Source organism: Anopheles bellator, chromosome 2, assembly GCF_943735745.2.
Source record: "Anopheles bellator chromosome 2, idAnoBellAS_SP24_06.2, whole genome shotgun sequence".
Lineage (NCBI taxonomy): Eukaryota > Metazoa > Arthropoda > Insecta > Diptera > Culicidae > Anopheles > Anopheles bellator.
In genome coordinates this window covers 33,446,800-33,460,541 of record NC_071286.1, presented here as the reverse complement: position 1 = coordinate 33,460,541, position 13,742 = coordinate 33,446,800, and the positions used below count along the sequence as shown (strand labels likewise).

At 46.6% G+C, this 13,742-nt stretch overlaps 2 protein-coding genes across 2 annotated transcripts; both read right to left on the bottom strand.

Annotated features, from left to right (window-relative positions):
* Window positions 1–742: 742 nt before the first annotated feature.
* LOC131207412 (carbonic anhydrase-like) lies at window positions 743–1,663 on the bottom strand. The gene is made up of 2 exons (XM_058200024.1): window positions 1,588–1,663; window positions 743–1,524 (listed from the first exon to the last, which is right to left on the bottom strand). The coding sequence occupies exons 1-2, from the start codon at window positions 1,661–1,663 to the stop codon at window positions 743–745; spliced, it is 858 nt and encodes a 285-aa protein (XP_058056007.1).
* Window positions 1,664–4,637: 2,974 nt separating this feature from the next.
* On the bottom strand, window positions 4,638–8,184 carry LOC131210332 (carbonic anhydrase 13-like). Its single transcript, XM_058203563.1, has 3 exons — window positions 8,043–8,184; window positions 5,967–6,044; window positions 4,638–5,893 (listed from the first exon to the last, which is right to left on the bottom strand). Exons 2-3 carry the CDS (start codon window positions 6,040–6,042, stop codon window positions 4,824–4,826), a joined length of 1,146 nt encoding a protein of 381 aa, XP_058059546.1. The 5' UTR covers window positions 6,043–6,044; window positions 8,043–8,184; the 3' UTR covers window positions 4,638–4,823.
* Window positions 8,185–13,742: the final 5,558 nt, after the last annotated feature.

The following is a 13,742-nucleotide window of genomic DNA, read 5'->3' as shown; positions in this document are numbered from 1 at the left end:
GAGAAAGACTCACTCTGCTGACCCACGTTCCAAACACACCGCGCACATGTGCTGACCCATGCGCGGTGAGCGCCAATGCCATGCGCGTGGTGATACGATTTTTAACGCTGATAGCCCGGGCCCAGGAAGCGCTCGATTTGGACGACCGCGACCCATTGTCAGACCGACGGCCGAGCGGGAAGTGGCAATTGCTCCGTGTAACCTTGCGAAAAAACCGCGGGAAAAGCATTGATGTTTTTATTTCGCCAGTTTCGGGCGTTGGACAAAAGGGAAACCGAAGGCCGAAGGTCTTCGCTCATCCGGGCAACACAGCTTTATTCGAACCGGTCAAATTATCTACAGAAACACGGGTCGGCACCAATGCAAATCGCTCCGTGCCGACCCGCAGCAGCCGGACCGTTCACGTTTGCCGATAGAAATGCTATCACTCTCCGGTCACGTCTGGGGCGGCCGCTCCCACCAGACCCTATCCCAATCTCTGAGCGGCCGGACTGATTAATGGTTGACCGTGAAACGAAAGCCTTAACTTAACCACGCCGCCCATAACCAGTTTTCCGGTGGTTTCGCGCGTTCTAGACGATAGGTCCGTCGCGTAAGTGCTATATCCGCAAGCCCGCTAGGCCCGGCACTCCGGAGCGAAATTCCAGCGTCCAGGCCGACAATGCTCTATGCTGGGCTATGCTCCGGGGTGGTGAACAAAAGATTGGTGTGCAGTGTGTGGGTAGCGGGCGCCGGGGACTGCTTAGAAGCCGTAGCGCGTGACGGTGCGGTCGTTGAGTGGTTGCACCGGCCGAAAGTTGTCAACCAGCGGCGCGCCGTTCGAGTCGAGCAAGTTCCGCAAAGCCCGCAGGTCCTTCGGGGCCACCGGGAACGGTTCGCTGCGCACGATCCAGGTCACACTCTCGGCACAGGGAGGCGTCGTGAGGCTGCCCGGGTACGCGTAGTACCGGTCCCAGTCGCTGCCGGCCACATCGTTCAGACTGAACACATCCTTGCCGGTGAGCGTGGCGCTCGAGCCGGCCTGCCGTACCTTGCCGAGGGGCCGTGCCCACTTGGCTTCGGCGAGGTTCGGGCGCAGCTCGAACAGTACGCCCATCACCGACAGACCATCCGGCTGCTCGACGGCCTTCTCGAACGTGCCGTAGTCCCGGTTGAAGAACACAAAGTGTCCCTCGAGCGGCAGGGCCTGCCCGTCGAACGTGTGCTCCGACCCGCGGTCGTCCTCGGCACCCCAGTGGAAGTGGAGCTGCTCGAACGCGTAGATCGAGCTGCCCAGCGGGCCCCCACGAATCGTCGGCCGGTTGCTGTCCTTGCTCCACCCGAACGTGTACTGGGCCGTGTGGCCATTGTTCTCCACCGTGATCGTGACGGGCTGGCGAAAGAATCCTTGCAGCTTCAACGGGTAGTCCTGCTCGGGAGCCGCGACCGTCGCCGCCCGGACGATGTCGATCGGACTCTGGCGTGAGCCGGCGCATTCCGGATCCGTTTCCGCCCAGCGATCGGGGTCATCGTAGGAAAAATCGGCTAAAACAAAAGGATGTAACATCAGCGCTGGCAGCGTGGCGACGGGCGCGTGACTTCACTTACCGTTTATCACCAGAAAGCAGTGGGCCAGCAACAGTAAAACGGAGCACGTTACGCCACTAACAAGGTGTTTACTCATTTCGCACTTACTTTTTACGAACGAACGAAAGTTTAAGCAGTGGCCGTAGTGTTGTCAGTGGTTGTCCACTTTTTCAGGTGCGCTCTTCACTTTGAGTGACCACTGGAGCTGGAACGAGGGTTTTATACGCGCGTTAGTTTAGGGGTTCTGCTGTCACAGCGATCCGCGCTATCGACAGCAAATTGATGGCGGAAGTAGATTTCATTTTTACAGTGACCAACAACGGTGGCGACCCCAGTGCTCTATCGGAGGTTGCGTACGGTAGAATTTTTGGTCTAAATATGATACACTGCCCGCGAACGAAACCATTACCTCGGGGCACAAACACTGCAACGAACTGTTTGAAGCGGAGTGCATCGGAAGTGATCGTTATCAGTGATCGCCGGTTCGGTGATATCGCCGGCTGGCGCAAAACATAGGGTACGTGCAGCATCCTGCCGAAAAGTGGAACAATCGGTTCAACCAGCCAGGATGCGTCTCCGACGAGACAAATGGGCCAACGTGACCGCGAAACGATCGCAAAATCCCCGAAGCATGGATCTATTAATTGGTCGTTAAAGTAGCGTTAACTACCGCGTCCTTTCTGTTAGCGTAACGTGATTCGGAAGTATTGATACTGGAAAAGTGGCTGTTTCGACTAACCGATGGAAGATAACAGCAGTCCCGCCGGGTGGGTTGAATAATTGTAAGGTCAATAGACGTAAAATAAATATGAAATACAGAAGCAAATAAATGCAGAGACATTGTGCATAAATTCGTTAAATGGAAGTCTGCACTTGCACTCTGTTAAATGAAAGTCCGTAGCATTGAGAAACTGTTTTGAAGTTTAACAAAAAAAAAACACACCACAAAACATTCAATTCATCCAATATACCTTCGAAACCTTCGAACTTTAATATTTAACTTGACCAAATTGGGTACAGTCGTTCCAATACTTAACACTCGCATCAAGCTTAAAAGTTCTTCATCCGCTCTTTATCAACCACTTATTGGATTCGATTGAAATTCAAAACATAATTCCAAATGTGTGGCAGACAAACTTTTTACTAATTTTTTGATAAATATTCACTACTAGCTGCGGATTCGCATGAAGAACGATGTACTAAATTCGTAGTGTTATACGTTCCTTCGTGCTCGAACTTGTCAACGATTGACGACTACGTCACTAATTCACTGACACTACTTGCTGTTTGGCGAAAAAAAGTCACCATTTTCCGGTCGTTGAAGCCTAAAGAATGCGTTGCGATTCTACTTCCTTTTCTAGTTCCTATCGTAATTGTCACTTCCACTTTCGATCAAGGCAGAATAATGTTCAGGGGTGCAAGGAAACCAAGAATATTTACCCAAATTTTAAAATGCTTCGCGACTCTGATAATACCAGGTATCCCAATTTCTCATCAGGATTGTGCTCGCACGGAGCTCTTACTCGCGACTCACTCTGTGATATTGATTTTCGCAAAGTTTTATAGACGCGCTCGTAGACCACCGAATACCGTCGTGCGTAAGTCGGTGCGTAAGGCTCGAAGGCGCCACATTCTCGATCGTTCCCCAACACTGCTGACTCGTTGTACATCTTTACTGCAGGGCACCGCCACCAATACGGCCGATCACGGGCCAGCTTACGAATACCAAGGGTGCGGAAATTATGTTCTTAATCTTACAAGAACGGGCTAGGCCACATTAGTTTCGATCATCGATAGTTCTTTCCAGAGGTGCCAGATTGACGTAAATCGATGAACTGGCGACCTTAAGAATGAATTTAAATGATTTTTTTTATTGTACGGAACATGCCGTCGAGAAATCGGGATCCTGAATCCGGTCGAAACCGAAAGAGCTCCGAGTAACGTTGATTGAGCGTGCACGTGATCCTGCTCCCGGGCGTTTCATCGACAATGTTTTGTTCCGCTCAAGATATCTTCGTAGTCCATCGGGGAGATCGGTGGTGACCCAACACGAGCGAAGTGGTGGTGTCCTGATTGTTGCCTCAAATCTCTACGCATATCTGTCACTGTCTGCAGCTTGGAGCTTGGTCTTGGGGTCAAGATTATCGTTGAAGTGTCCCAATCATTTTTCTTTAAAAGATAGCCTAAAAGTAGTTAACCTTGAACGATGTTGTCGGGGAAACCCCGATTTAAGCGTAGCGATCGTCTTCTGTTTTGTTGACAATTTTAATCAGACTATAATAACATGGAAGGTACGTAAAATTATCACATTTACTCACCGAAACTGGATTGCGGAAAACGAAAGGATTAAGAAACTTGTTTCTGCTATTTAATACGAAGATACCCAAACTCTTCCATTGCATCATTCCTCGTAAAAGACATCACGTACATTATTCCAGCCCAAATGGGACTCGTCTACTCCACGTCGTCTGGAGACAATAAAACTTATATAAATAATTACTTACACGCTAACAACTAACGCCGTAGACAGCTGCAAGCTACTTACGTTGGAAAGACATAAGGCCAGATTTACCCAGCGTTTCTGGAGCGGTTTCTCACGAGCTCAGCGCATTGTTACATGGTGGTATCTGAAATGGTATCTTGTATTTAAAGCACTCTTACACACCCGACCCTGGTACTGAAGGGTTTTTGCTTGGTTCTTGTACCGGTGTTCCATTCGGTGTTAGCTGCAACATGTCGTTACAGGCCGGTCGGTTTCTGCACGATACTCTCCGGAGAAGCATTTTGATTTACGAGTGCTAAACCTTTGTTTTTCGTCTTAGAGGAACAGACTGAGGTCGCTTTTATGGGTGCCAAAATTCCTTTGACAATATTAAAAAAACAATATTCAACCATTCGCACCATTTGGCCCAATTTGGTTAAATTGGGGTTGAACTGTCAATTATTAGAAACAACTATACAATCATTAATTTCGGATTTTGAAAAGAACAACACTTTGAAATTGCTTTGCCGTATAGTATGGCTACGCCTAAGAAGAGGATTTTACTATATTTCTAGCTAATACTGTGGTCGCGGCATTCAGGACGCCCAAAAAAAATAACACGTTCTGAAATGGCCCTTACTACTCGCATTGGTGTTCCTTTGGTTTGGAGCGGAGAAGCGAACGAACGGTGCGAGCGTCAGCCGTTTTTATCGCGGAACAGTCAACAGCCCGCTTTTTCCGACCATTCTCACTGATCCGTAGCTCAGTCTTAGTGTCAGTACAAGAACACTCGACGGTAGTTGAGTTTCTGCACCGGCCGGAAGTTGTTTGCCATCTTGCCGGTTTCTGACCGCAAACGCCGGAACTGGCTCATTTCCTTCTCCGTTACCAGCAGCGGTTTGGCGGACACGATCCACGTGACGGTCTCCAAGCAGGGTGGCGTGGTTAAGCTTCCTTCGTACGAGAAGTACGGCCACTCGACATCTCCCAGCACTTCGTAGAGCGGAAAGGTGTCGATCAGCTGAATCGTGAACTCGTCGCCCGGTCTGATGACGTTGCGCAAGAACTGCGTCCACGTGTTGAGCTGCTCGTCCACCGAGTGCTGGTAGATCTCGTAGAACAGTCCAACCACGGCGATTCCATCTGCCTGTTCGCTGGCCTCCTGGAACGAACTGTAGAGGCCATTGTAGAACACGAGATGGATTTCCATCGGGTAGCGTTGATAGTCGTACACGTGCTCCGACCCGAGCGAACTGTTTGAGCCCCAGTGAAAGTGGAACTGCTGGAACAAGTAGTTGGTCTTCAGCGGACCACCGCTTAAGCTGGGACGATCACCGTCGCGCCAGTTGTAGGTGAACTTGGCCGAATGGCCATCATTCTGCAGGAGGATGGACTGTGGCACATTGGTCTGACCATTCAGGCGTAGGGGTCGCTTGCGATTCACCAACACTGCACTGCTCGTGTTCAGTAAGATTGGACTTTGGTAGCGCCCTCCGCAACGAGCATCGATCCGGTGCCAGTTCGGTGGACCGTTTTTATCCTTCGGGTTGTAGGAGAACGACGTCGATGATGCGGGAGCGGTCGGCGGCCGATACTTCCTACCCTCCGGCGCAGGCTCCGGTGGATCGGTTTCGACCAGATCGGCTTCTGGATCGGGCGGAAAGTAGAAATCCGGATTCGAGACTGCACTGAGTTTCGCAAGACGTGTATCTTGAGTAACTCTGTGCCGTGAACTAGGGAACGCTTCTTCATCGAAGTAACTATCATGCTCGCCATCAGCCACTGGTGACACTCGCTTGGACGGTGTGCCCCGGTACGGTGCCCCGTAGTTCGGAACATTAAATCCTGCAAAGTGAACCGTATTAATGAACATTGTTTGTTACGCGGAGTAATTTAGACCCTTCGGTCGGACACTTACCTTTGCCGGGGCGCCAGGACATAAACATCAGGAAGTTGAGCAGCACGAGCTGCCCGTACCCTTTGAGCAGTTGCATCTCTGTAAAGTCAAACATGATCACATCAGTGGCTGCTTTCAAGTACGGCGATTAGATGCAGAGAACAGTGTTCTACAGTGCACACCACGGGAGTCAACTTCTTCGCCGGAACACAATATTGGTTCTGTAAATGGCTATCGTTGCTGTTGCATATTTAGCCCCACAACATCCGCGGGCGTTCCGATGTGTGAAAACAAATAGATGTGTTGAAAAAATAACTGATCATGCATAAGGTTTAGCTGCTTAAAAGAGCAGCAAGCACATGTGAACTAGAACGTGCCAATGGCCCCCTTTCTATGGATGGATGGACAATGGATAACCCTACTGCTGCCCACTGCTTGTCCGGCTCCGTCTAGCGTCTAGTGTTAAAGCTAGCGAACTAGCGTTTAAAAACCACATCTGCATCTGGCCGCCGGCACATTGAGTGGTCCACCAAGCAACGAGTTCTGATGGTTGGTGTACAAGTTCAAGGACGTTGTTGGTTTGCGTCAGCTTCTCAGCTACGCGAAACAGCTCACGCTTCAATGCCGTTGATTATGCAACGATTTTAGCAATGTGTAACAAAGAGTTTTTTTTAAATTTAAATACAAGCATTCGAGCAACGGTGAAAGTAAAATTGGTTCTGTCGGGTCACAGTAAAAAAAGACTTGAAAATGGTGTAGCTTTGATTCTGTTATCGTTTGTGAAGGGGAAATTAAATGTATGTTCGATCACAATAACCGATAGAATTTAAACCGTTGCACCGGTGTGCTGTTGTTGATAATACACAACAAAATGTAATTATTAGGCAGACGCTAAAACATGTAGGACAAACAGAACCCTTCTACACTTTCGGAATAAATTAATAAATACCGATAAAGGCACACCAACTTATGGCCACCATAATTTATGCTACTACTGCCTGACTGCTTCCTCACTAGCAGCCCTAATAGCGATGTTTAATTAAATTCAAACCACCAAACCACAGCCCGGCACAATAATGAATTACGATCGTTCAGCTGAGACGGCAGAGCGATGATAGACGAGATGATTGAAGACTTTGGGAGTCGCTGATTCACGTACAAAGTGTGCCACAAAAAGCTTTCAATTGTATCCCGTTGGCCATTCCATTGGCGTTCGATCACTTCGAAAGGTAGCCCAATCGGAACGCCGATTTTTTTGTGGAAACAGAGTGGCATTAGAACCACAGAATCAGAATGTCGAAACATACCCAAAGCAACATTTCAACAAGAAGCCAACGGACGCCAACACAGAATCGTGGTCCGAAACCCCCGTTCGTTCGGGGGGGGATTTTTCAATTAAAATCCTCTACAAACACTCCCGTCGACTACCGGGTTTCGCCTTCCGAGACACAAAAATGGCAAACCGTGGAGACCTTACGTTTCTGCGCATCGCAGTAAAAACATGGCAATGTCGGCTAGCATTTGGCACGCACTCCATGATCAAGGTTCGCTGCTGGGGACCACGTGTAACCAACCGGCGGGCTTGGCTGGGGATGGTGTAACGAGCGAAGATCAACCTGAGTTCACTTGTACGGCAGAGAACCCCTAAAGGGGCCATCATCAGCAGTGACCCACTCTGGCCGGGGTGTATTGTATGCGCATCTAATCGATGATTACCGGCACCATCGGTACGATCATAATTCGAAATGACCGACTTTGGCGCGCAAACATACAATGGACGCCTTGCCCGGGAAGGCTGGGCACCATCATCACTTCTTGGCCGTTTCGGAAGGTACTCCTGACGTAACCACCATCCGGCAATCGAGAGGCCATCGCTTTCGCTTACACACTACACACAGTGTTTGTGGTCGCACTAGTTCGTCCACCGTCCTTTTGGCGCCGATCATCATGTCGGTTTCACGTACCATCGAACCATGTTTTCATTCATACACTCGAGCGGTAATACGTAACCTGCTCGTACTCGCACTACGCACTGTCGAACGTGTTTTGCACAAACCGGCAAAAAAACCGGTCGGGAAATTCTAAACATTTACTCACCGGTTGTTACGCTTGACACACGCTTGTTGGCGCGATGTCTGGCGAGAATGTGAGGAAGCTGATAACGACGTCGTTACTGGCCAACCGCGGGGTCTTTTAGCGGTCTGCGTCGATGACTCGAAGCCGCTCGAGTGTTCGCCGTCAACTACTGTAAACCACGCTACGGAATGGAACCCTGACGTTCGCCGGCAGACAAGTGGTCGCGCTGGAAGCTAGCGTACGATTGACCTGCACTTCCAGCCACGATCGAGACTTAAATACTAACCAATGCGAAACCCAAGCGCTGGCGTGCGTTGGACGCGGGCTCGGTTCGGCCTGAGAATTCCCGGGTTTACAACCGGGCTTTACTGTTCCGACTGGGCGACTCTCGTCGACTCGCGGTTCCCGTGTCCCGTATTTTCTAAACAAACTCCTCGATGGGCGACACTGATGCAAATATTGATACCGGTAAGTCCATGTTTCCTTCTTTGCCCACTTCGGTCGGGGCGGTTGCATCCGCCCAGATGGTTCCCGTGATTCCCAGTCGACAACGCAAGGCGTTACCGTCCGTAGTGTCACTGCCGGTGTCAACAGGATGACTCTTTAGCAAGCCATTAGCTTGTGGCCCCCTCGCCACCGATAACAGTGCCCATAGCCGGCGGAGCGCCGAGAAGGCTCGACTCCACTCCAGTGATAGCAGAGCGCCACGATCCGGGAAAAGTGTAATTAAATTAAAATTGTTCTTTGTAATCGGGTTATCGAGCGAGAATGTGCGACACTAACTGCGGACGACACCCCGATATCGAAAACTTGTTTCTAGTGGTTTGCAACTGTCTCCAGGGAGCCTCCAATGCGACCTCCAATTTTTCGTAAGCCCGTTCGTAGGTTGCTGACAAACTGCTTTATATCTTTAAAATATTTCAAATTCGGTTTCCATGAAAGTAATGTATTGAAAAACAATGGAATCCACGGTGTTCCCGGACCGGAAGTATTTAAGGCACGTCTCGCCACCCTATCCTCGGATCGCGCTTAAAGGAGTACCGGCTGGGACCAAAGGGTTTTTACCAAATATTTCGAAAGTACTTCGCACGTAAGTCCCTACACGTGCACGTCACTAGTGCAATGCAGCTGAACAGTGACTCATTGGACAACAGGTCGCTTGGCGTGAAGTGACGTTGATGGAAGATTCAGAACATTTTAAACCACTCCCGTCACACCTTCCTGCTGGATTGGATTTATGGTTCGAGGTAAGGCCCAAAATGCGAATATGATTCCCCGTAGTGTGACGTCATTTGCTACACAAAATTTAACCGATAGATCACTGGAGCTCACATAAACTTGGTCGGTGCGATACTAACCTGCCTGATTTAGCTGGAAGTCAAGATCCTATAGCCTATTTTGGCGCTTCTTGCAATGCCGAACCCGGAGAGGAAATGTTAAAACAACTACGACCATGGCCCTAGCCCGAGTTACTTCTATAACATACATGAACAACAGCAAGCTTCCAATTGCTACGCTAGAAGAGAGTTAGAAAACTATTCTAGTTAGACATATCGTGCTTATGTACGTTTATGCAGCTGATATAATATAGTAGTTAAGGTAAATATAGGTCTTACCGTCAGGCTGGAGACATTCCGTTTGCACCATCATACAAATAGGGTTTCCGATTGACCCGTGTGTATATAATGTGTTGATTCTTGTTGTGCTCCCGTCCTATCACATCACAGCAACTCCCATCGCAAACGATTATCAACAAACCGATTTTCTTAGTCTGTGATTAGCATCACACTGGAACAGCGCCACCATAAACAGCACGATATTTAAGGCGCCGTAGCAACGACCCCCTGAGAAGATGAGAAGAGTTTAAAAGTGAGGAAATTAGGGACAGCTATTTACGAAAGTGTGCACAAGTCATCACGGAAAATCGTACGGCAAGATTGCGGAGAGAAGTCACGAAACAAGCATTAAAACTAACCGCATCCTGGACCAGGCGCCCTCAGGTTCGGGGTTGCCACTCTCGGTTAGATGAGCTCCGCCGCTGTGTAAGAGTTCAACAATTTGCACCAAACATTCTACAAGTACTACGATGTCCGAATTGATGCCTTCCAATGGTTCAATATGATTCTTTCATACCAGATTTCGAAGCAATACATACAGGAAGCGAATGTGATGTGAACAACACGGTGGTCCGAACCAAAATTTGATTACAAGTAAATTTGCCACTCTAGACGAATGGTCCAATCCTAATCTTAATCCGTTTGATTATTAATTGTGACGGGTTGTAATACACCTTTCTCCATATACACCTTTCTCGAAGAAGTGTTTTTTGTCTCGGTGGCAGATGATGATGTTTTCAATTACTTTTACATGCTTTCAAGCATACCCGTTACTTTAAATTTAAAAAATATTTGAAAGTGTACAATTTTTCTTTAGAATTTTCACAGTGCTAAACGATCAAAAAATTATCGCATATATTGTATAATACGTTTTTCCGTAAAAATTTAAGTTATTATTTAGAGAAAAAAACAGTCAACGGGCAACTTAGCCTAATTGACAATAAAAAACTTGACCTAGTACTAGAACTAAAATTTAACAAACTAACGAATGCGTTTCGTTAGTTTGTTAACCAAGCTGGTAACTGATATTTTTCGGAAAACATAGACGATAGTAACATGGGCGAAACATTTAACAAGACATGAAAGCAAAAACATCATGACACTGATCAAGGGACATATTAAAGTCAAGAAATGACGAGAAACTATTGTACGTACGACAAAGAGCCAGTAAAGGGTAATTATTTCCGGCGAGGGACGACCGCCCATCAATTATGAGTTCCAGGTTGGGTCGTCATCTTAAACAACGGGCAGGAGCAGAGAAATTTAGATGAGACAGGAGTGTTGGCGAGTCAACACGTGAAGTTAAAATCTTAAATGCGAACACAGCCTGAGCTGACCGTCTCCGATGCTCGAGTGAACGTAGCCCAAGTAGAAGGCAGCGCGTTTTATAGGGTGGAAGTTAATCCGCAGCATACCAACCAAGTCTACGGACAGCGATCCTTGTGAACTTGCGTTGTATGGCCTCAATACGATCAATCCAGCACTGATAGTGTGGATGCCAAACAACACAAGCATACTCAACGATCGGTCGAACGAGAGAACAATATAAGGCTTTCAGGCACAACACATCACAGAACTCAGAAGACATACGAATGATAAAACCTAGCATTCTGTACGCACGCTTGATTATGTCCTCGAAGAGCAAGTTAAGCTTCCGCTTCGCGTCCAGTGTTACACCTAAGCAATGGATAACATATGTTGAATGGATACAATACGTACAACTTAAATAGAATATTCATAGTGAAGAATCTTCTATATAAAAATGAAGCTCTATTTGTATGTTCCTTATGGACTCCGAAACTACTGGACCGATTGACTCGAAATTTGGTATACAGGGGTTTTGGGGGTCGGGGAGTGCAATAGTTAGAGTGCATGGGTAGAAAAGCCTCGCTCCCCTCTTTCTTTCCCCTCCCTAACAACTAACTGTTAAAAATATCAACATCTCCACAAGTTATGAATCGAATTTCATCGAAACTTGATAGTCACCTGAGAAACCATGTGACAAAATTTGGTCCTTGCAGGACGATCCTTGCCTTGCATTAAACTGTGTTTAATTTTTGAAGAAGGTGAGAAAGAGAGGAAGAGAGAGAAAGAGAGTGGAAGAGAGAGAAAGAAAAAAAGAGGAAGAGAGCAAGAGAGAGAGAGATAGCAATTTAGCGCCTTTTTCTCTTTCCCCTTTCACGAAAGATACCCCACTGTGGTTCATTTGGTCGTACACTTAGAGAATGGCCAAAAGATAAATATATTTCACAGAACAGAATGCCATCCTTGCCATCCTATTCCATCCGCCATCCTATTTCACCATCTACAACCTTGGCCAGTTTTTGTCATCCATGTCAGAGTGATGATTTCGCCCGAACACTGCTATACTCAGAAATGCGAAAGTAGAATAATTTCTGTTAATTGAAAGGTTTTTTATTTTTTTTAAATTTTTTTCCTTACTCGGGGTTAACGAGCTACGTAGTATGGCTGCGTAGTTATACGTAAATCGTAGAACTAATTGCACGACATCGTCTATCATGGCATGGAAGAAAATAGTTTGCGACACTAAGTGAGGCGGAACACGTACCCATGAAGAGGGTTAGAAGCGTTCGAAGCGTTGTGTCAAGCCAACCCGGCAACCCGTTTTAGGTCTTAGCTTTAACAAGAACCAAGTTTGATACGTGTATTTTCATGCGTTTTATATGCTTTATGCAATAGGTAATGTAAGTGTAGTTTGGTGTTTGCTACTAATACCTCCTTTTGGATTGAACGCATAGAAAAGCCCAATTACAATCCCTACAATCAGCCGACAACACGAAGCAGCAAAATCGATGGGCGATTTTGAAAGGGAAAATATGTTGCAGTCGCCGACGGCACGAACCATGAATGGATTTAAATGTTTTCGGCCACAAACAATTATTCTTTTGAGTTAAAGCTAAGGTAAATTACGAAAAAAAACTTTCACAATATTAAATATCACAAAATATATAAGCCCCAAAATCATGTAAAACGAACTACGATACGAACTTTGGCTTTTTGACGCTTGGTGTTTCAGAAGATTTTATGTTTTATCATCATCATTGATATGTTTTTCTATGTATTTTTCTTTGTATTGATCAATCAGTTTTTTTCATAACATAGTCTCCTGCCTAGGTAATCATAATCGTTGATAACTCATTTGACGAACCAGTTTTGTTGCTAGTAGTGAAACATGTCGTCTATTTTATCCTACTAAATAAACCTTTAAGCTATCAATACACAAACTGGGGTATACGACCAATGACTGTGCGTTTAAATTCTTAAACAACAATGGTAACCGAAGAAAGTGAAAGTAATCTAACTGATCATGCTCTAATCTGGGGAAGAATCTTTGTTGAACGATTTGTGGCCGATATGGCCGGCAAATTTGTGGTCTATGGTCACGACAAACATGATTGTATGGCGTGATTGATGATAGGGGCAGTGTACCAGCCATTTCAAGTAATTTTACTTGATCGGATATTAGCGAGTAAACATTCCTGCGTTTGTGGTATCCAGAAAATAGCGACCACCATATGATTCAATGTAATTGACGTAATGTTTGGTCAACCACGAGCACAGTAGTGTAATTTTCAAATAAAAACCCGGACAATTGCTACAAATTGAACAAAACAATTTGAAGTCCTCGTAGTGAGGTGTCGGTTTCCGTAGGTATAAAAGCGGTGAACACTAAGGAGAATACAAATTTCATCATCCGAGCAACAAGGAAAAAATGATACGGATAACGTGGATATTCTGGACGGTGTGTAATGTTGGCAGTGTTTTTTGTGCCAATGGTTTCCTTGAAACAGGTTTGGTCGACCAAATGGACACTAGTTTTATAGATTCAGTGGTTAGAACACACTACAGAGCTTTAGAAACGTTCGTTAACATCCGTGCGCAAAATGGAAACTCACAAAGCGCCACCGCATTTCAAGCCGATTTGATTAATGAAATTGTGCGGCATAACAGTGATTGGATGATGGTGGCTTACGAGGATCTTCCATCCATCGAGCGACGGCCAGCTTTTTACAATTTGTTCATGGTAGTTGACTACAAGTCACTCTGCAATGTAGTACAACAGATGAACTATGTTGCCTATGAG